The sequence below is a fragment of the Rhincodon typus genome, chromosome 41 (assembly GCF_021869965.1).
Source record: "Rhincodon typus isolate 14 chromosome 41, sRhiTyp1.1, whole genome shotgun sequence".
In the NCBI taxonomy this organism is placed as follows: Eukaryota; Metazoa; Chordata; class Chondrichthyes; order Orectolobiformes; family Rhincodontidae; genus Rhincodon; species Rhincodon typus.
Genome location: NC_063372.1, coordinates 8841134 through 8863324, shown reverse-complemented (window position 1 = coordinate 8863324; position 22191 = coordinate 8841134). Strand labels below are relative to the sequence as shown.

Sequence of the window (22191 nt, the reverse complement as noted above, 5' to 3'; positions counted from 1 at the left end):
CCTCGATCTCTCCTCCTCCCTCCTCGCCTTCCCCTCTGCCTCGATCTTTCCTCCTCCCCCCTCCTGCCCCTCTTCCTCAATCTCTCCTCCTCCCCCTTCCTGCCCCTCTTCCTCGATCTCTCCTCCTCCCCCTTCCTGCCCCTCTGCCTCAATCTCTCCTCCTCCCTCCTCACCTTCCCCTCTGCCTCAACCTCTCCTCCTGTCTCTCTCTCTCCCCTCCACCCCATCTGCCTTTCTCCTCCTTCCCCACCCACTGCCTCCATCCATCCACTCCCCGCCTCGCCTCTCTCCTCTTGCACTCTGTATGTCTTCCTTCTCCCTCTCTCCCCACAACATCTGGATCCAGACTGACAAATGGGGTTGATGCTGAGTGTTGGGGATGAAATGAGATGATAAGGTCAGTCAAAGCGGTGATAATAGTTGGGCTTAAGAAGACGTTAGTGGAGGTGGAAAGCAAGATTGAGGCAAGGTAATGAGGTTTATAAGATGAGTTCATGTGTCATAATTCCTTCCAATGTGATTTTGTTTGTACAGAAATGACAAGGTGATAGCGATGACCAAGACACCTTATCTCCAAACCTGTTAAATCACCTTTAAATGACAACTAACCTGGCATGTGCACCATCCGACAGTTACAGTTTTCCACCAAGTACCGAGTTTCACAGTCAATTCTGCAAGCTGTGATGCTGTAAGTGTCAAAGAAGTCTGAGTCCATTGGAGTAGATTTGCAGTCTCCCCAGGGAGGAGGTAAATAGATTAGCTGAGAACAAGAAGAACATAAAACCAGAGCATTACTGAGAGGGTATTTCAATGAACCATGCTGTTAAATATATTACTACAGAGACTGGTGTTGAAGAAAAAGCCTTGGATTTCTTGATCCTAAACACAATTTGCCGAGATGAAGAGCCAGTGAAAAAAACCAGTTAGTTCACCAGTATATGATTCATATAAGATATTAAAATCCCAGTTAAAACTAGTTAGCTCACCAGTATATGATTCATAAATGATATTAAAATCACAGCAAAACACTGTGGATGCTGAAATAAAAAGCAGGAAGTGCTGGAAAAACAAACAAGTTTGTCAGACTCTGCAAGAGAGAGAAACAGTGTTAATGTTTCGAGTCAAATATGACTTCTTTAGAACGTTTCTGGATCAGTTCCAAAAAAAGCATCATATCGGACTCGAAACACTAACTGCTTTTCTCTCTCCACAACTGTTGAGTTTTTCCAGGAATTTGCTTTTTAATGGCTTTTTATTTTGGCTGTCAAATGGCTGGAATACACAAGCGAGGCTGTAACATGATAACATGCCAATCAAACACAGCTTAGATGCAAACCCAAATGGCTTACTTAGTGAACGGGCCTCACTGCTGGACCTATGTTCTGTTGGGTAGACTCACAAGCGCCATATAACTGAAGCCTATCCTCCCGATTTTCGTTTTCAATTCCCCTCACAATAAATGACAATATTCTATTAGTTCCTAATTAGTTGCTGTAGCTGCATACAAAGCTTTTATGACTCATGCATGAGGACACCCAGATCCCTCTATATCTCAGGGCTCTATTTAGATAATATGTTTCTTTTTTAGTCTTCCTGCCAAAATGGACATTTTCATATTTTTCCACATTATACTCCATATGCCACATCTTTGTCCACTCACTTAACCTAGCTATATCTCTCTCTAACCTTCTGTGTCCTCCTCACAACTTACTTTCCTGCCTATCTTTGTGTCACCAGCAAATGTGGCAACCTACCTCCCATCTCTTTATCTAAGTCATTTATATAAATAGTTGAAGTCCAGCACTGATCCTTGTGGCACACCACTTACCATAGGTGACGAAGGAGCAGCGCTCCGAAAGCTTCTGATTTCAAATTAACCTGTTGGACTATAACCTGGTGTCGTGTGACTTCCAACAAGCTAAGTACAGTATATCCACTGGTTCCCCTTTCTCCTCAGCATGTGTTAGCTCCTCAAAGAATTCCAGTAGATTGGTCAAACATGGTTTACCTTTCACAAAACCATGGTGACTCTGCCTGATCACCTCAAACTTATTTAATTGCTCTGAGAGAACTTATTCCTTCTAACATCTTCCCTGTGACAGACATTAAGCTAAACGGCCTGTTGTTTCCTGCTCTCTTTCCCTCCCTTTTCGAATAAAGGAGTTGCGTTCTGATGAGACCTCCCCACAAAATAACAGAGTTTTGGAAAATTAAAGCCAACACATTACCTATCTCACAAGCCACTTCTTTTAAGACCTGACGATGAAGTCCATCAGGACCCAGGCACTTGTCAGCCCACAGCTCCAACAATTTACTCAGTTCCCTTTCTATGGAGATTGTAATTTTCCTGTATTCCTCCTTCCCTTCCATTTCCTGATTTATCACTGCTTCTGGATGCTACTAATATGCACTAAAGTGAAGACTGATGCAAAATACCATTCAATTCATCTGCCATTTCCTTATTTTCCATTACTAATTCTCCAGTCTTACTTTATACAGAACTAATGCCCACTTTGTTAACTCTTTCCTTCTTTATATATTCATAAACTCTTCCTACCTGTTTTTGTATTTCTGACTAGCTTTCTCTCGGACTCTAATTTTTCTCTCCTGATTCATTTCTTGGTCATTCTTTGCTGTTTTTCTATTCTGTCCAATTTAATGCTTTTTCTTTAAGTTCGATACTATCTTTAACATTTCTAGTCCAAACGTCCCTTGGAATTTTTCCTACTCTTTGGCATGTGTCCATTCTGTGTGTTCTGAAATATCCCCTTAAATGTTTGCCTCTTTATTGACCTATCCCTGAACCTAATTTGCCAATTCACTTCAGCTGGCTCTGCTTTTATACATTCATGATCGCCCTTAATTAAAATTCCAAAAATATAGTCTTGGACACACGCCCCTTGCCCTCAAATTGAATATAAAATTCAATCATATTATGATTGCTGCTACCTCAGGATGGGATTATTAATTGATCATAAGACCAGGTGTAGTATAGGCTAGAATCCCTACAGTGTGGAAACAGGCCATTTGGCCCAACAAGTCCACACTGACATTCTGAAGATCATCCCACCCAGACTCAGCCCCCCTACCTTATCCCTGCATTTCCCATGGCTAAGCCACCTAACCTACACATCCCTGAACACTATGGGCAATTTAGCACGGCCAATCCATCTAACTTGCACATCTTTGGATTGTGGGAGGAACCCCACGCAGACACAAGGAGAATGTGCAAATTCCACACAGACAGTCGCCCGAGGGTGGAATCGAACCCGGGTGCCTGGTGCTATGAGGCAGCAGTGGTAAGCACTGGATCACCATGCTGCCTGCTCTCTGGCCAACACTAGAAGAAGCTGTTTTAAGAGACCATCCTGAAAACATCCTAGGAACTCCCTGCCTGGGCTACGTTTGCCCATCTAATGTTTCCAATTTATATGTAGACCGAAGATGCAATGGTGTCCATACAGAAAAAAAATAGAATTCCTTTCTAATCTCCAAGCTCCAACTCGTGATCTGGGTAGAGTGGGTGCATGACTTATCCTACAGCTGAGTCACGTGAGTATTTATCACTATGACTGGAATACTTGAAGTGGCCGATGATCTCTGTCCTGGAAAAAGGAACCTTTTCCTACCTCGTCCAACTCCTGTGTGCCTTTGGATGCTCATTGATTCTCTCATTCTAAATATGCACTGACCTTTTCACTTACATTAGTGACTGGAGAAGGAAAAAAAAACGCTGAATTTCAGCATCACTGTATAGTCAGACAAAGAGAAAAGCTCCCTCGACATTGCCTGAACTATGTACCTTAAAAGCAGCCTCAGAAGAGTATTATTTTGCACTATTCTATGCCTAGCTAGCATATGCTTGATGTTAATACTGGGAACCTGAAGCTGTAAAGAGAGAATTGAGCACAGAGAAGCCCAATACGATTGATTAGTTCAGGGTATAACACACAAAAGAAGCTTGACTATCCTGATATATTCTCTCTTGAAAAAGAATCATAGAATCATTGAATCGCTACAATGCGGAAAGAGGCCATTCAGCCCATTGAGTCAGCACTGATATACCAAAGAGCATCCCACCTAGACCCAGCCCCCCACCCTATCCCTGTAACCCCCCACTAGAAGACAAGAGATTTTCACTGAATCTCCACAAAAGCCACTCAGTAATAGTGACTATCACTTGTTGTAAAAACCCATCTGGTTCACTAATGCCCTTTAGGGAAGGAAACTGCCATCCTTACCTGGTCTGGCCTACATGTGACTCCACACCCACAGCAATGTGGTGGACTGTTATCTGCCCTCTGAAATGGCCCAAGCAAGCCTCTTAGTTCAAGGGCAATTCAGGATTAGCAATAAATGTTGGGATAGCCAACAACACCCATATCCCACACTGGAAGAAATAAATTACCTCATTGGGTTTCAAGAAGAAATCAGACCAGTACTTGTTAACAAATGGGATTCAGGATCTTTAGAAATGTCCAGTGGAGTGATACTGATAGATGGACTAGATGGGGCGTGAGCTTGCTTTTGTGCTGGAGCTCAACTCCTCATCGCTGACCCCCCTCATTTTGCTAAGCATCCATTCTCCCTCCACTCTTCACGGAAATGCCTCAATTCAAATTATTGCATTCTCTGAAAAACGAAAAACCTGTGAGTTTACTTCATTTTCAAAACAAAAACAAAAGTCATGAATAGTGAAGTCAGAAGGCAGAATACCGGTGATAGCTGGTCATTCAGCACCTAGGGCAGAAATATCAAATTCACAGTTTGGGTGGGAGAATCTTTGTCCAAAATTTGGAATGGTTAAGTCTGAAACATCAGCAAATGCGCAGTTACAAGCAGTGCATGGGTGATCAAAAGCATTCTGAGGAAATAGGACGCGTTTGTAGCAATGCTTCAATGGGTCGATGGCCCTCAACTACTTGTTATTGGCAACAAGCTGGGCTGGGATACCCCAATGTGACCCTAAACAAAGCTCCAGGGGCTTTAAGATGATCTTAGCTCATAGTAAAGGGCTGAAATGACAGTATGATCTCAATTCCTCATACCCGCTGTTCTTGACAGGAAACAAATGTTTGAAATCCAGGTGGCACTCCAAACCCCAGTTGGTCGATGAATGGTGGCTCATTCTGGCCATGAATCTGAACCTTTATACCAGCTTCGAAGGAGGTCTCATCTGTGCAGGAGAATAGACACATGTTAATGCTTGATGAATGAGTTCATATTCTGCCACCAATAAGCAAATAAATTAACCTTAACCTGAGGAACTGGTGCAACTTCCCTTCCTAAGCCAATTCTTGGTTCACTCAGCCACTTCTGGTGTCATTTAAAAGTTAAGCCCATGTCACTCACCTTTTGCATTGCAATGTGAAACATTGAAAGGATTGGACATTGAATGGAAAACTCCCTGGTTTCTAAGAGATAGTCGGAACTGCCAATGCTGGAGAATCTGAGATAACAAAGTGTAGAGCTGGATGAACACAGCAGGCCAAGCAGCATCAGAGGAGCAGGAAAGCTGATGTTTTGGGTCTGGACCCGAAACGTCAGCTTTCCTGCTCGTCTGATGCTGCCTGGCCTGCTACGTTCATCCAGCTCTGCACCTTGTTGTCTCCCTGGCTTCTAACTTAGGTTGACGTGAGAAGAAACCATCAAATCTTTTAGCAGGTACAAGTGACAGTGGGATGAAGAAAGGGGGATAAACATATGAATTATCCCAAAGCAAGACTCCATCCAACTCTGGATCTTTCACTGCTGTTCTCTCAGTATTCATTCCATCTTGATGTTAATCTCTCTCTTTGAGATACCCCATGTGAGCTGCCATTATATTTCAACATATCGGAAATCAAAAGCCTTCAAGAACATATCCATTGAGAGTTGGAAATCCTATGTTTATACAGACCGTCAAAGGAAACCTCCATTGCTGGTCCCTATGTGCTTCCAGAAACATCACAGTGCATCAGGGACCCTGGGCATTTAAGAACCACTTCTCTCTAATGTAGCTCTACAACTCGTGGCTATTAAAAAAAACACATACAGACACTCAGCATTAGAAACTAGTGTTATGTGCACAACTAGAATCGTTGATTTCTACTCCTACGTTTAAACATTGGGTTGTGGATGTTAATTGGGTCCCAAGCCAGATGGTGGTGTCTGAAACTAAGACACAAATCCATTTATTGATAGTTGGTTTACTTGGCAGAATGCAGCACTACAAGTGCCTTCCTCCTACCTACCAACACAGTATCCCAGCGGTCTCTCTTTGATCTTTTCCGATATCTTTTAGAGTCCTGTCTGAATCTATTTACTCAGAGCATTACCCTGCTCCTCGGGTCTGTGACATTACCACTTCGCTACCACCTTCCCGAAAAAGGGGAGTGATGTTACTTGGATCAGACCTGATCATGTAAATTCTGAGAATGTTTCTACCCAGTTTCAAACCTGAGAGCTTTCATGTGTGAAGTAAACGTAATAACCAGAAACGCGATCAGTCTCTCTGAACCTGTGCTCAAAGAGACTTAGTCAATGTCCTTCACTTGTGTCTTTTTTTTTAATTATTCATTTACAGGATGAGGGAGTCACTGGCTGGAGCAGCATTTTTTGCCCGTCTCTCAGTACCCAGAGGGCATTAAGCTTCAACCACATTGCTGTGGGTCTGAGTCACACGTCGGCCAGACCCGGTAAGGATAGAGTCATAGTTATACAGCATGGAAACAAACCCTTCGGTCCAACTCATTCATGCTGATTAGGTATCCCATTTGCCAGCATTTGGTCCACGTCCCTTTAAACCCTTTCTATTCACGTACCTGTCCAAATGTCTTTTAAACGTTGTAATTGTACCAGCCTCCACCAATTCCTCTGGCAGCTCATTCCATACACGCACCACCCTCTGCATGAAAAAGTTGCCCCTCAGGTCCCTTTTAAATCTTTCTGCCTCACCTTAATCCTATACCCTCTAGTTTTGGACTCCTTTATCCTTGGAAAAAGACCTTGACTATTCACCTTATCTATGCCCTCATGATTTTATAAACCTAATAAGCTCATCCATCTGCCTCCAATTCCAGGGAAAAAGTCCCAGCCTATCCAGCCTCTGCTTATAACTCAAACCCTCCAGTCCCAGCAGCATCCTTGTAAATCTTTTTTGCGCCTTTTCAAGTTTAACAACATCCTTCCTGTCGCAAGGTGACCAGACTTGTATGCAGTTTTCCAAAAGTGGCCTCACAGATGTGTTGTACAGCTGCAACATGATGTCCCAACTCCTATACTCAATTCTCTGACCGATGCAGGCAAGTGTGCCAAATGCCTTCTTCACTACCCTGTCTACCAGTGAAACTGCTTTCAAGGAACTATGTACCTGCACCCCTAGATCTCTCTGTCCGATAACACTCCCTAGGTCCCTACTGAAATAACTCCACAGAGACAGGAATCCCATCACCAAGTCACCCTTTATTTCTCTGTGGAAAGTACTTGACACTGATCCAGCTCCCTCAGAGCCAGCTCTCAGAGTGAACAGAACCTCTGACACTCCTGTTTATATCTGTCAGCCAGGGCTCCCTGATTGGACCAGCTTAACAGCCCCAATCAGGGAACTCAGATTCTATGAGGTCCATCTGGCTGACCTCATTACAATCATGACACATTAACTGTCTAAGTTCTGCCCTGGTTTGTCTTACCAAAATGCAACACCTTGCATTTATTTAAATTAAACTCCATCTGCCACTTTTTCCCTTCAGAAAAGGGCATTACATGGGTTTTTTTCCCCCAACAATTGGCAATGGTGTCATGGTCATCATAGTCTCTTAATGCAGATTTTAAAAAAATTGAATTCAAATTCCACCATCTGGAATGGTGAGATTCAAACCCAGGTCCCTGGGACTTTACCCAGGTCCCCGGATCATGCCACCAGGTCATCATCTTGCCATAACCATTGTCTCTCCATACCATTGATAATAGAATTCAATCATTATCACTGGAATCCCATTTCAGGAGAATGGTCTCTGTGTCCACTTGCGTCTGCTCGTGTCCTAGTTCTGTGTTGTTAGTACACACAGGGGAGAATTCCAAGTTGATTGACCTGGTAGGAAACCTATCGGATCGGGGGAATGCCAGTTTTACCCCATGTCAAATCTATTCTCTGCTGAAGCCCAAATAATAAAACTATCTGGATCTTCAATAGCTGGTGCATCGGAAAAGCCATTTTTCTTTAAGCAGGGTTCTGAGGACGTTGAATCGGGCAAATTCACTTCGGGGGATACCTGCTGGCAGTGCAAGACCCATTTGCATTGGCAACCAGTAAGCAGTGGCACAGGTCTTGAGCGAAATAAGAGCAGCTCACACTTGGCACCCAAAGCTGGGGCACTGCCAAACATGGCTTTCGGGCTGATTGAGGCATCGGTGAGCCACTTCAGGGCACCTTATATGATATTGAAGAAGTTACATCCAGACAGGGTGCCAAGTAAGATTCACACGCGCTGATCCACATTGAGGAAGTGCTCACTCAGCAAAAGATTTGCAAACCCAATACCAATTTTGTAAAATTCTGAAAACATAAGATGAATGAAATTGCAGCAAACGGGAGGTCACTTCTGCTAACATCAATCAAAAGATAAGAGTCAGAGATTCATACGCAATTATGTGAAAGACCTGGAATCTCAAAAACGTGTGAATCTTGCAGAAATTGCTGATTGATACGTTAATATTCTTGAGCTGACATAATGAGTGCATTCTGTCAGGACTTGCAGGCTGCTCCCTTCAGGCATTGTCAGGGGGTCACTGAATTTTAAAAAGCCAAAGTCAAAATTTGTGCAAGCAGCCACCCTTTGCCTTTACTGGTCAGTGCACTGAGTGTAGGAGTTGGGAGGGTCATGTTGTGGCTGTACTGAACATTGGTGAGGCCACCTTTGGAATATTGTGTGCAATTCTGGTCTTCCTGCTTTAGGAAGGATGTTGTGAAACTTGAAAGGGTTGAGAAAAGATTTACAAGGATGTTGCTGGGGTTGGAGGGTTTGAGCTGTAGGGAGACGCTGAATAGGCTGGTGTTATTTTCCCTGAAGTGTCGGAGGCTGAGGGGTGACCTTATAAAGGTTTATAAAATCATGAGGGGCAATGGAGAGGGTGAATAGCCAAGGTCTTTTCCCCAGGGTAGGGGATTTCAGAGGGCATAGGTTTAAGGTGAGAGGGGAAAGATTTAAAAGGGATCTAAGGGATAACATTTTCACACAGAGGGTGGTGTGTGTATGGAATAAGCTGCCAGAGGAAGTGGTGGAGGCTGGTACAATTACAACGTTTAAAAGGCATCTGGATCGGTATATGAATGGGAAGGGTTTAGAGGGATATGGGCCAAATGCTGGGAACTGGGACTAGATTAATTTAGGATATCTGGTCGGCATGGATGTGTTGGACTGAAGGGTCTGTTTTGTGCTCTCTAACTCTATGACTCTATAACAATGCCAAAAAGACAGCCATTTGCAGAGCAGAGAGCTCAGAGGCCCTCTCTCAAATTGAAGGTCAATCTCTCAAGAAATAGTGTGAGTGAATAGTCCTTAAAAGACCCTTGGTAAGGGTTTTGGGGGAAGTGACTATGTGGGGTGGGGACAAAAAATGTTGCAGCCTTTCCAAAGACCATTTCAGGTTTAAAAAAAATGGGTGGCAGGTGCTGCCTGGTAAAGGGATCGATGGGGAAAATGATGAGTTGGCATCAGACCCTTTTCAATAGCTGGCAGTGTGGAAGAAATGGGCACGAGATGGGTTGCTTCATTAGGACCCCTGATGACTGTACGTTTCATACTACCTTTAACTTTTGTAGTGAGCCACAGATGGTGCTTCCTCCCCTTAGAATTTTTCTTCCTTGTTAGAATGTGTGTGTTCTGGAATATCCCCTTAAATGTCCCACCAAGGCATCTCCATTGAACTGTCCTTAACATAATTTGCCAGTTCACTTCAGCTGGCTCTGTTTTCATGTTTTCACAACTGGTCTTGTTTAAGTTTAAAATACCAGCCCCCTGGATCCAGTTGTTTTATCCAACGAACTGAATGTAAAATTCAATCATATTATGATCACTGCTCCCTAAGGCGCCTTCACCATTCAGTCAATAATTAATCCTATCTCATTGCACCATACCTGGTCTAGTATTGCTCATATAGCCTGTTCTCTGCTTGGCTCCAGAAAATTTACCCCAACATAAAGTTGAAAATGATGACCACCACAAATTGGTTTCTTCATCCAATGCACTACAGACTGCTCAGCACAGCCCCAGACAGCAAATTCCTCATCTCAAAAGTTCCCAGTCTATTTTATGCCATCACAAGTGGAGCAAAGCAGATACCAAACACTGTGCCAAAGGGAATGAAGGAGGAAAATGTGGAAATCCAGTTCAGAAACGATGGGCCGAAAAGCCTCCCTCTGTGCTGTCAGTATTTTGATTCTAGAGGTTGTTGACCTTTTCAGTTCCTCTCTCCCTCTGCGACCAATCTTGCGTATGTAGTGGCACTACCACCATTGACAGGTTGGCATGAGGGGAACTGTGGGCATGACACTCATTCTGTCCATCGCAATGTTTTTTCCCTCAACCCAACCATGCCATCAGGGCAAAGTGGCAGTGTTGGCACTTACTCACAGAAGGAAGGAGGGATGGAGACTGCCAGATTCACCATCAGTTACAATGCTGTCCAATCTCTCAATCAACGTCAGGAAAATAGAGGATCTGGTCATTTCTTGCATGTGTCAGTCGTCACTCACAATGTCACCTCTGTGTCACAAGGTTCCAAATTCAAAAATCAGGGCTCAAATACAAAAATTAAGGCTGATACTTCAGTACGGTACTGAGGGAATGTGAGACTCTAATAGGTGCCATCTTTCAGAAGAGGAATTAAATGGACACGCTTTGGGAGATCCTGAGGTTATGGAAGGAGCAATAAATGCAAGTTTGTGCCTGCCTTAGTTTTATGTGTGTTGTGGAGATGCCACTGTTGGACTGGGGTGGGCAATGTCGGGAATCACACAACACCAGGTTATAGTCCAATGGGTTTATTTGAAAACCCAAGCTTTCAGAGCCTCTCTACTTCTTCAGGCGTTACTGAGAGAGGTGATATCAGACACAGAATTTATAAGCATAAGATCAAAGGGTCACACCACGGATGAGGATGTACTGAACAAACCTAAGATGCTGTTAAATCTTTCATCAGTTAGAAGGTTTTAATTGATTAATATATACATGTAAATCCCCAAATTCCTTTTAAGTCACTGTTCTGAGAGAACTAAAGGTTTTATCAGTGTAAAGAAGAGGTGACATTTTAGGTCAGACAATGCATGTTAGGTGTGAGGCCTTGTTTAGAATCTGTTTGTGTTTTGGTTTGGAGTCAGACTGGTTTTATTTGTAAAGTAGGAATTTATAAAATGTCACATTGACTGACTGTCTATAAATTGTGTGCTTTTTAAACAAAATACAATGTATCTGCAAATATAAATTCACCCCACAGATTCGTTTGTGTGTGTGTGACAGTGTATAGTGAGGTGGGGTCACCTGTGGTGCAACGTGAACCCAAGATCCTGGTTGAGGCTGTCCTCATGGGTACTGAACTTGGCTCTCAGCCTCTGCTCGGCGACTCTGCGTTGCTGAGTATCCTGAAGTCCACCATGGAGGACGTTTACCCAAAGATCCAAGGCCGAATGTCCTTGACCGCTGAAGTGTTCCCCCACTGGGAGGGAGCATCCCTGTTTGGCCATTCATCTGTTGTCGTAGCGTCTGCATGGTCTCGCCAATATACCATGCCTCAGGACATCCTTGCCTGCAGCGTATGAGATAGACAACGTTGCCTGAGTCACATGAGTATCTGCCGTGCACGTGGTGGGTGGTGTTTCCATGTGTGATGGTCGTGTCCATGTCGAAGATCTGACATGTCTTGCAGAGGTTACCATGACAGGGTTGTATAGTGTTGTGGTTGATGTTGTCCTGAAGGCTGGGTAGTTTGCTGCGAACAATAGTCTGTCTAAGGTTTGGTGGTTGTTTGAAGGCGAGAAGTGGAGGCATGGGGGAAGATTTTGGCGAGGTGCTCATCGTCATCGATAATGTGTTGAAGGCTGCAAAGAACATGGCGTCGTTTCTCTGCTCCCAGGAAGTACTAGACATCAAAGGGTACCCTATCAGAAGTATCCCATATCTGTCTTTTGAGGAGGTCATTGTGGTTTTTCGCCGTGGCACGTCGGAACTGGCGATCGATGAGTTGAGCATCGTATCTTGTTCCTATGAGGGCATCCTTCAACACCTTCTAGTGTCTGTCTCGTTCCTCCTCATCCAAGCAGATCCTGTGTATGTGTAGGGCCGGTCTGTAGGGGATGACTGTTTTAATATGTTTCGGGTGGAAGCTAGAGAAGTGCAGCATCATGAGGTTATCTGTGGGCTTGCGGTAGAGTGAGGTACTGAGGTGTCCGTCCCTGATGGAGATACAAGCGTTCAAGAATGAGACTGATTCTAAAGTGTAGTCCATGGTAAGTCTGATTGTGGGATGAAACTTGTGGATATCACTATGTAGTTATTTCAGTGATTCCTCGCCATGAGTCCAAAGGAAGAAAATGTCATCAATGTATCTGGTGTATAGTGTTGGGCGGAGGTCCTGTGCAGCAAAGAAGTCTTGTTCGACCTTGCGCACGAAAATATTGGCATATTGGAGAGTGAATCGGGACCCCATGGCTGTTCTGTGTGTCTGGATGAAGAACCGCTTGTCGCAGGTGAAGATGTTGTGGTCGAGGATGAAGTGGATGAGTTGGAGGATGGCATCGGGAAATTGGCAGTTGGTGGTATTGAGTACTGAGGCTGTTGTGGCGATGCTGTCATCGTGGGGGATGCTGGTGTAGAGTGCTGAAACGTCCATTGTGACGAGGAATGTTCCTGGTTCGACTGGGTCCATTTGCGAGAGGTGCGACGGCAAAGTCTCTCAGCATAATCAGTGTTGCAGGTCGACTTGAGTGGGTTCGTGATCTGCAGTCCTTTTGGGATCTTTTGTGCTTTCTTGCATTGCTGTAGAAACTTGGTGTCTGTGTTGACATGCGTGATCTACTTGGAGATCCTCTCCACTTTGAGTCAGCACCACGGTACCACCACGGGAAAATCCACCGACAACTTGTCTGAGCACACCCTTCAAATGGAAAGGGTCATCAACAGTGCTATCACATAGCACCTACACAGAAAGAACCACAGCAATAAGGGAGGCCCGGTGCCCACTCATGGCGCCAGGGACATGGGTTTCAATCTCAGCCTCGGGCGACTGTCTGTGTGGAGTTTCCACTTTCTCCCCATGTCTGCGTGGGTTTCCTCCAGGTGCTCCGGTTTCCTCTCACAGTCCAAAGATGTGCAGGCCAGCGTGGATTGGCCGTGCTAAATTGTCCCATAGTGTTCAGGGATGTGCAGGTGAGGGTGGATTGCCCCATAGTGTCCAGGGATGTGCAGGTTAGGGTGGATTGCCCCATTGTGTCCAGGGATGTGCAGGTTAGGGTGGATTGCCCCATAGTGTCCAGGGATGTGCAGGTTAGGGTGGATTGTCCCATAGTGTCCAGAGATGTGCAGGTTAGGGTGGATTGACCGTGCTAAATTGTCCCATAGTGTTCAGGGATGTGCAGGTTAGGGTGGATTGGCCGTGGGAAATTGCCCCGTAGTGCCCAGGGATGTGCAGCTTAGAGTGGATTGGCCATGGGAAATTGTCCCATAGTGTTCAGCGATGTGCAGGCAAGGTGGATTGGCCGTGCTAAATCGTCCCATTATGTTCAGGGATGTGCAGGCTGTGTGGATTAGTGGTGGTAAATGCTGGGTTATGGAGATAGGGTGGGAGTCTGGGTGGGATGCTCTTCGGGCGGGTCGGTGCAGTCTCGATGGGCCAAATGGCCTCTTTATACACTGTAGGGATCGTATGATTCTATCTATGAATCTGTTCAGTGATGCCCAGTTTGGGTTCTGTCAGGGCCAGTCAGCTCTTGACCTCATTACAGCCTTGGTTCAAACATGGACAAAAGAGCTGAATTCCAGAGGTGAGGTGAGAGTGACAGCCCTTGATATCAAGGCTGCATTCGACTGAGTGTGGCATCAAGGAGCCCTAGCAAAACCGGAATCAATGGGCATCAGGGGACAAAATCTCCACTGGTTGGAGTCATACCTGGCATAAAGGTAGATATTCGTGGTTGTCAGATTTCCACAGGGTAGTGTCCTAGGCCCAACCATCTTCAGCTGCTTCATCAATGACCTTCCCTCCATCATAAGGTCAGAAGTGGGGATGTTTGCCGATGATTGCACAATGTTCAGCACCATTCGTGACTCCTCAGATACTGAAGCAGTCCGTGTCCAAATGCAACAAGATCTAAACAATATCCAGGCTTGGGCTGATAAACGCCAAATAATATTCGTGCCACAGAAATGCTAGGCTATGACCATCTCCAATAAGAGACAATCTAACCACCACCCCTTGACATTCAATGGTGTTACTATCACTGAATCCCCCACTATCAACATCCTGGGGGTTATCATTGACCAGGAAGTCACTGGACTCACCACATAAACACAGTGACTACAGGAGCAGGTCAGAGGCTAGGAACACTGTAGCGAGTAACTCACCTCCTGACTCGCCAAAGCCTGTCCACCATCTACAAGGCACAAGTCAGGAGTGTGATGGAATACTCCCCACTTGCCTGGATGGGTACAGCCCCAACAACACCCAAAAAGCTTGACCCACTATACTGGATAAAGCAGCCCCCGCTTGATTGGCACCACATCCACAAGTATCCACTCCCTCCACCACCGACGCTCAGTAGCAGCAGTGTGTACCATCCACAAGATGCACTGCAGAAATTCACCAAAGATCCTCAGACAGCACCTTCCAAACCCACGACCACTTCCATCTAGAAGGAGAAGGACAGCAGACACATGGGAACACCGCCCCCTTCAGGTTCCCCTCCAAGCCACTGACTGTCCTGATTTGGAAACATATTGCTGTTCCTTCACTGTCGCTGGGTCAAAAGCCTGGAATTCCCTCTCTAAGGTTCAACCTACAGAACATGGTCTACAGCAGTTCAAGAAGGCAGCTCACCACCACCAATTAGGAATTGGAAATAAATGCTGGCCCAGTCAGCAACGCCCACGTCCCAAAAGTGAATAAATAAAAACAGACTTCAGACCGCAGCTCTTTTAAGGTTAGGAAGGTTCTGCTCTCAAGCCCCAGTCTCTGCCTAACTAGCAGCCTGAGCCTGAGTCTATGTCAGGGATTTGGCTGTACTTTACAAGATCATAAAATCATATGAATTGGGGGCAGGAGTAGGCCATTCCATCCCCCATGCCTACTCTGCCATTTAACAAGATCCTGAACTAATGCCTGCCTTCCTATGAAGATTGAGAGGTGATCTCATTGAAACATATAAGATTCTTAAGGGCCTTGATAGGGTCAGTGCTGAGAGAATGTTTCACCTCATGGGAGAGTCTAGGCCCAGAGGGCATAATCTCAGAATACAGAGACACCAATGTAAGACCGGGATGAGGAGGAATTTCCTCTCGCTGAGGCTTGAAGTTTTTGGAACTCCTTGCCACAGAGCTGCGAGTCCTTCTGTATATTTTAGGCTGACATAGATAGATTCTTGATCAGTCGGGTGAATCAAGGGTTACGGGAAAGGACAGAAAAGTGGCCATGATCCTACTGAACGGTGGAGCAGGCTCGGGGGCCAAACAGCCTGCTCCAGTTCCTGTTTCTTATGGTCTTATGCACAAATAAAAGAGAGAGGCTCTCTCAATTCGGATGGACTAATTATCCCAACATTTAACATTCATTTTAAATCAAGTGATATCATTAGAGCATCACAAGTGGCTCATAGTATGTTCCTTATACATTTTTTTTTCTTTATAATGTGAACTGGTGACATCTAGCTGCCACAATATGGCAGAAACTTGCATAATAGACTGGATACACCAAAACATACAGCAATAACCTCCACTGCATGCAGCTTCTACGATTCTTGGATCAAATAGGCGGTACCTGTTTCACCCCAGACAGGAAGGTAATCATCCTGCTGAATGTCCAGCATCAGTTCCAGACCATTCCCAGTTCCTCCTTTCATTGTTGTCAGGATTGGTTGGTCTTTAGTCTGCCCGGAGTTAAAAGTGTAGCACTTGCCATACCTCGTGAACACCTACAGGAAACAAAATAGCTCGCATTAGACATTGGAACGGCAAACAGCTTACAAAATCCCATGCCAAAATGTACACAGTTGCACTTCTGAAATGGGTGCAACACATACCAGCTTCTACCTTAACGACGCTTGGAATGCCCCTCTGTCAGAATTGAAGATGTAGTGACAGAATCTTTAGATGATATGACAACCTCAAGGACTATTTCAAAATAAAGGGAGCTAATTCTAACAAATCACATATATACACTGCCTTTGAAGCTCTGCCTGTGAAAATTAACTGGCAGAAAATTCACTTTCCTGTAATGTACTTGCTGTGATCACTGCATTTACCCTAATATTCCTCAGCCCAATGATCTTAAGCGAGCTGGACTAAATTTATTTCAAGCCATAAGTGTAGTTATGATCAAAATATGTAACTGGCCTTATTGAGAACAGCTTCACGTTGCTAGGTAACTCACAGTGACTGGTTGTTATCAATAATGCTGTCCTGTATTCACCTTTGCTGACTGATACCAACATCAACAACTTGCATTTATACAGTGTCTTTAATGTAGTAAAAATTCCCCAGATGCTTTGCAGGAGCAACAGTCAAACAAAAGAGATAAAAGGCAAAGGGCTGACTGGTGGTGGTTTAACCTGAGGGTCACCACAGCTCAGGCAGAGGTTCAGAAGGAGAATCCACATAAAGGGATTTGCGAATAGTTGCCCAAATCTTGCTCCAAAACGCAGGTTAGAAGGAGGCAATGAAAGCGGGGAGAGAAAGAGGGGAAAAGTTTTGAGACAGAATTCCAAAGCTGAAATTCAAGACGGTTGAAGACTCAGTTATAGCAAGAGTGATTAAAATCGGGGACGCGAAGAGGCCAAAGCTGGAGAAGGCCTGATATCTTAAAGGGTTGTGGGACTGGAGGAGGTTACAGAGACAGGGAGGAGGTGAAGGGATTGGAAAACAATGATGATCATTTTAAAATTGAGGTATTGTTGTCGTGCAGTCATTTTGAGCTTCCTGTCAAAAGGGACAGGCACTCAAACCTTTGCAATTATGTTGAATCAACCTTCCAGACACATCGTAACACACTACTTAAACAGGCAGGGCTCAAACCCGGGTCTTCTGCCTCCTAGAAGCAGGGACATGACCACTGCACTGCTAGAAACCCTTGTAGATTGGGGTGGACAGCCAACACACAGACAAAATTAATTGAAAACTCACTCATTTCGCATGGTAAGTGGATCATTGAGAGAGGCAGTTCTTGCATGAGCACATTAAATCTGATGTACGCAAGATCTCTGCCAGTCACTGTAGCTAGGGAAAAAAGGTACAAGATGAAATGCAATTATCAAAAGAGAAATGAACTTTCAAAAACTGGGTGCCCTTTCTGCATTCCAGCAGTCAGTCATGCCCCAGCAGTTCATGAAAAATTATTTGACTTCATGATAAATGAAACCAAGCATCAGACTCATCCCTGACTATTATCAGACAAAGACACTTAAAAAGGGGATCGACAGCGCTCATGATATTAATGCTGGGCTGCCTCTATTGGCAGCAGTGCACAGAATGAGCATTCTTGTTAATCCATTTCAAACACTTATTATCCATTGGTTTAAAAGCAGGCCTCAAAGGGGCAGTACTCTGATGGCTCAGGCTCGAAAGATGCCGTGGTCTCTACACACACACACACAAGTTACTGCTTGCTCGAGTGGTTTAGGAACATTTTTGTTTCACTCAGTATCACAAAAATGGAAACTGATTTGACCCATTAAAATCTGCGCTGAACAAAAGCTAAATAGAGAGGAACCAAGGCACCTTTACAACTTCTGCTTCCAACTTTTGGCTACACCGCTAGCTCTGCGCAGCCTTGAGCATCAGGAGGACAGAGCTATGGACAGGTATATTTAAGATGTGCACACACTGTGCTGCAAATCAGTGGAATGCAGGCAAAATATTTTAACTTGTACACTTTTAACTCATTTGATCTTGGCATGGGTTAGTCTTGACATCGAAATCAACTGCTTCAGATCTTGAGAAAATGCCTGACTGCTTTGTGGTAAGTGTCAATATGATTAACCTGCCTTTTCCTCCTCAGAATTGACTTCTTCTTCCTTTCTGGAGGTATTGTGATATCATGATGGCATTAGCACTGACAGCGCCTGGGTTCAATTCCACCCTTGGGTGACTGTGTGAAGTTTGCATGTTCTCCCTGTGTCTGCGTGGGTTTCCTCCGGGTGCTCCGGTTTCCTCCCACATCCAAAGATGTGCAGGTTAGGTGGATTGGCCGTGCTAAATTGTCCCATCGTGCCCAGGGATGTGCAGGTTAGGGTGGATTGGCCGTGCTAAATTGTCCCATAGTGTCCAGGGATGTGCAGGTTAGGGTGGATTGGCCATGCTAAATTGCCCAGAGATGTGCGGGTTAGGGTGGATTGGCCGTGCTAAATTGCCCCATAGTGCCCAGAGATGTGCGGGTTAGGGTGGATTGGCCGTGCTAAATTGCCCCATAGTGCCCAGGGATGTGCGGGTTAGGGTGGATTGGCCGTGGGAAATTGTCCCGTAGTGCCCAGGGATATGCAGGCCAGGGGGGTTAGCCATGGGAAATGCAGGGTTGCAGGGATAGGGCAGCGTGGTGGGTCTGCGTGGCATACCCTTCAGAGGGTCAGTGTGGACTCAATGGGCCAAATGGCCTGCTTCCACACTGTAGGAATTCTATGATTCTCTGATTGTAAGACTATGTAGTACCCAGTACACTAATATCCTTTTGGGAAGGCAATCTGCTGTCCTTATCAGATCTGACTCCAGACCCACAGCAATATTGACCCTTAACTGCCCTCTAAAATGGTTCAGCAATCTACTCCATTGTATTCAAGACAGTGGCCATCCACATTCTTAAGCATGATTATGGATGGGCAATAAATGTTGGTCTTGTCAGTGATGCTTACATCTCGTGAATGAGTGAAACAATCGCTGAGCATATCTCATGATTATATATTTTCACTTTTCAAGTTCCCATGTGCTGATCCCTTGTAGGAAAAAGAGATCTGTGCTTCCAAATGTCGCTACAAGCTGCACTTGTGTGCGTGAAGGGAGCTAAAAATTAGTGCCTATCAGAATTTGCCAAAAAGTAGGGTGTCGATTTTTGACTTTCCCGACACATACTTGCTGAGCTCTTTCAGCTCACCACACATTGTTTGGCAATACCACATGCTGCCATATCCAGGTGTGAAAATTGTGCAAATAATTCTGTGGGGGTTGTTAAATGCAGGAAACGCAGCAACCAACTGAGCACAGTCAGTGCCCTCAATGTCATCGTGAGCGGATAATCTGCTTTCGGTCATCATAGTAGACAGATAAGTATCAAGCCAGAACATTCGAAAAAACTCCTTTTCTTGGGGAAAATGCCAACTGGGGTGACAAACGGGGCCTTGGTTTTAATGTCACATGGACAGTACTCCCTTGGCACATGAGCCTCAATTTTGTGTACAAGTCCCTGGAATCACAGAATCCCTACAGTGTGGAAGCAGGCCATTCGGCCCTTTCTTGCCATTTTCATCTGGCCCATCAAGTCCACACTGACCCTCCAAAAAGCATCCTACCCAGACCCTGTCCCCTGTCCCCTGTCCCCTGTCCCCTGTCCCCTGTCCCCAATCCACCTAGCCTGCACATCCCTTGACACTACAGGACAATTTTACATGGCTAACCTGCACACCTTTGGACTGTGTGAGGAAACCCACACAGATACAGGGAGAACGTGCAAACTCCATACAGATAGTCACCCAAGGATGGAATTGAACCCAGGTCCCTGGCACTGTGAGGCAGCAATGCTAACCACTGAGCCACCGTGTCACAATTCCTCCCCCCCAACCCCACCAAGATCAATCTGGATTGGGACCCACACCTACAACTTCCTGAGCCAGAGACAAGAGTTCTATCCACTGTGCCACAGGTAACACCCACACAAATATCTCAGCTCCATAAACCAGATGAGGCACATACTTGGATACATTGGCCAGTTCTTCAGCAGCAAAGACATTGCCCTTTCGTGCCAGTTTCATCACTGGAGAGGGCCCCACACAATGGAGAGGAGCAACATTCAGACTCCCCCCTGCAGCTTTTGATAGCTTATCCATCCCTCCCTCTGCAGGAGAGAATAGGCATTAAAAATAAAGACGAAGGTTTGAGAAAAAGAATGGCACGCGGATATAAAAGAAATGGATGCTGAACTTTATTCCTTAACCAACTCAATTTAATAACCTCCAAAAAACCAACATAATTGGCCAGGTTTTCTCATTTTCTCATTTCATTTAACACTGCATAATTCAAAGACTAATTAGAGAGCTGAAATAAGTGGCACTTTAATAAATGTCACATAATCTTCATGGAATCTAAAATATGTAATTTTTTAATAGAACGATATCTCCTAATAACAGGACTGGGTAATGTTGTCAAAAATAATCACAGCTCATCGAAATATTTTGGAGGGAATCACTTGGAGCCTGGGTTCTGCGGTCATATAGAGAGCTACCCCTCTGCCTCTGGGCTTTGGGCTTGAATGCAATCCCATTCCAATGAGATGAGAGACTGCATGAGGTGCTGATGTGAAGGTCTTAAATGAAATGATTCTAAGCAGTCCAGAACTTAAAAACACTGTTAAGAGGAGACATGAAATCGAGGCTTGTTGTCTTACAGTCACCAGAACTAAAATGCGAGAAAACCCACGTTTGGGAAAGAAACAGAAATGGTGAAGCATGAGAAGTCGGGTGCTGATTGGTTTGATTATATACTTGGTGTAGATTTGCAGCAGGAACTGTGAATTCTCTGAATTAATTGATTAAATTCAAACCAAGCAAGTTGACACTGATTGGTCAGGGGGTGCAGCAAGGATTAGATGAGATTCTGCTTTTGCACAACATTTACTAAGTATTCCCGACTGTGCTAGAAATTACACTGGAAGCCAATTTAAATGATCGGCCGCACTCCATTTATTCACTCAGAGGGACCTGTTCTTTGTTGGCAAAAGAAATCTGTGCACACATTGCACCTTTTTCACTGAGGAAATGGCTATCGAGTCAACCAATTCCTGCTGCATTCCTGTGATGAAGGGGCTTGTCTTTTGAGAAAGGCTGGACAGGTTAGGCCTATAGATGGTGAAGGGATGATCTGATCCAAGTCTTCAAGATATTAACAGGAAAAGGCAGGGGAGATAAAGACAAACTATTTCCACTGGTTGGGGATTCGAGAACGAGGGGGCACAGTCTGAGAATTAGGGCCAGACCGTTCAGGAGAAATGTTAGGAAGCACTTCTACACATAAAGGATGGTAAAAATTTGGAACTCTCTTCCACAAATGGCGCTGGACGCTAGATCAGTTGTTAATTTTCATTCTGAGATAGGCAAATTTTTTTGTGAAACGACTGTATTCAGGGATATGGGCCAGAAGCAGGTATTTGGAGTTCAGCCATGATCTCATTGAATGGCAGAACAGGCCCGAGGGGCTGAATGGCCTACTTTTCATAGAATCATAGAATCCCGACAGTGTGGAAACGGGCCCTTCGGCCCAACAAGTCCACACGGAACCTCGGAGCATGCCACCCAGACCCATCCCCCTATAACCCACCTAATCTACACCGCCCTGAACACTACGGGCAATTTAGCATGGCCAATCCACCTAGCCTGCACATCTTTTTGGACTGTGGGAGGAAACCGGAGTACCCGGATCCATTCTTAGATCCACTGCATTTTAGAATAATGAGCTGTGATTTCATTGAAACATATAAAGTCTGAAGGGGATTGGATAAGGTGTATACCAGGGAGGGTAAGTTCCATTTGTTGGGGATGGTTGGGGGTGGCGGGGGGGGGGGGGGGGGGGGGGGGGGGGGGTGTAGTCAAGCAGAAAGTGAGCTGGGACCACAACCAGATCAGCCTGGCCTTATTCAATGACAGAATAGCCTAGAGGGGCCAAATGGCCTTATCCTGCTCCTATATTCCCGACCAATCAGAACCAACTTGGCTGGTTTGAATTTAATCACTGAACGTAGACAGTTAAC

At 45.0% G+C, this 22191-nt stretch overlaps 1 protein-coding gene across 1 annotated transcript in view; it reads right to left on the bottom strand.

Moving 5' to 3' along the window:
• Positions 1-22191, bottom strand: part of LOC109924877 (acid-sensing ion channel 1-like) — a 501033-nt gene that overhangs the window by 15492 nt on the left and 463350 nt on the right. Inside the window, exons 3-5 of the mRNA XM_048618863.1 lie at positions 16006-16159; positions 5049-5176; positions 610-760 (exon numbers count right to left, since the gene is read on the bottom strand). Of these exons, the coding sequence (XP_048474820.1) occupies positions 610-760; positions 5049-5176; positions 16006-16159 (433 nt within the window). The remainder of the gene's footprint in view (positions 1-609; positions 761-5048; positions 5177-16005; positions 16160-22191) is intronic.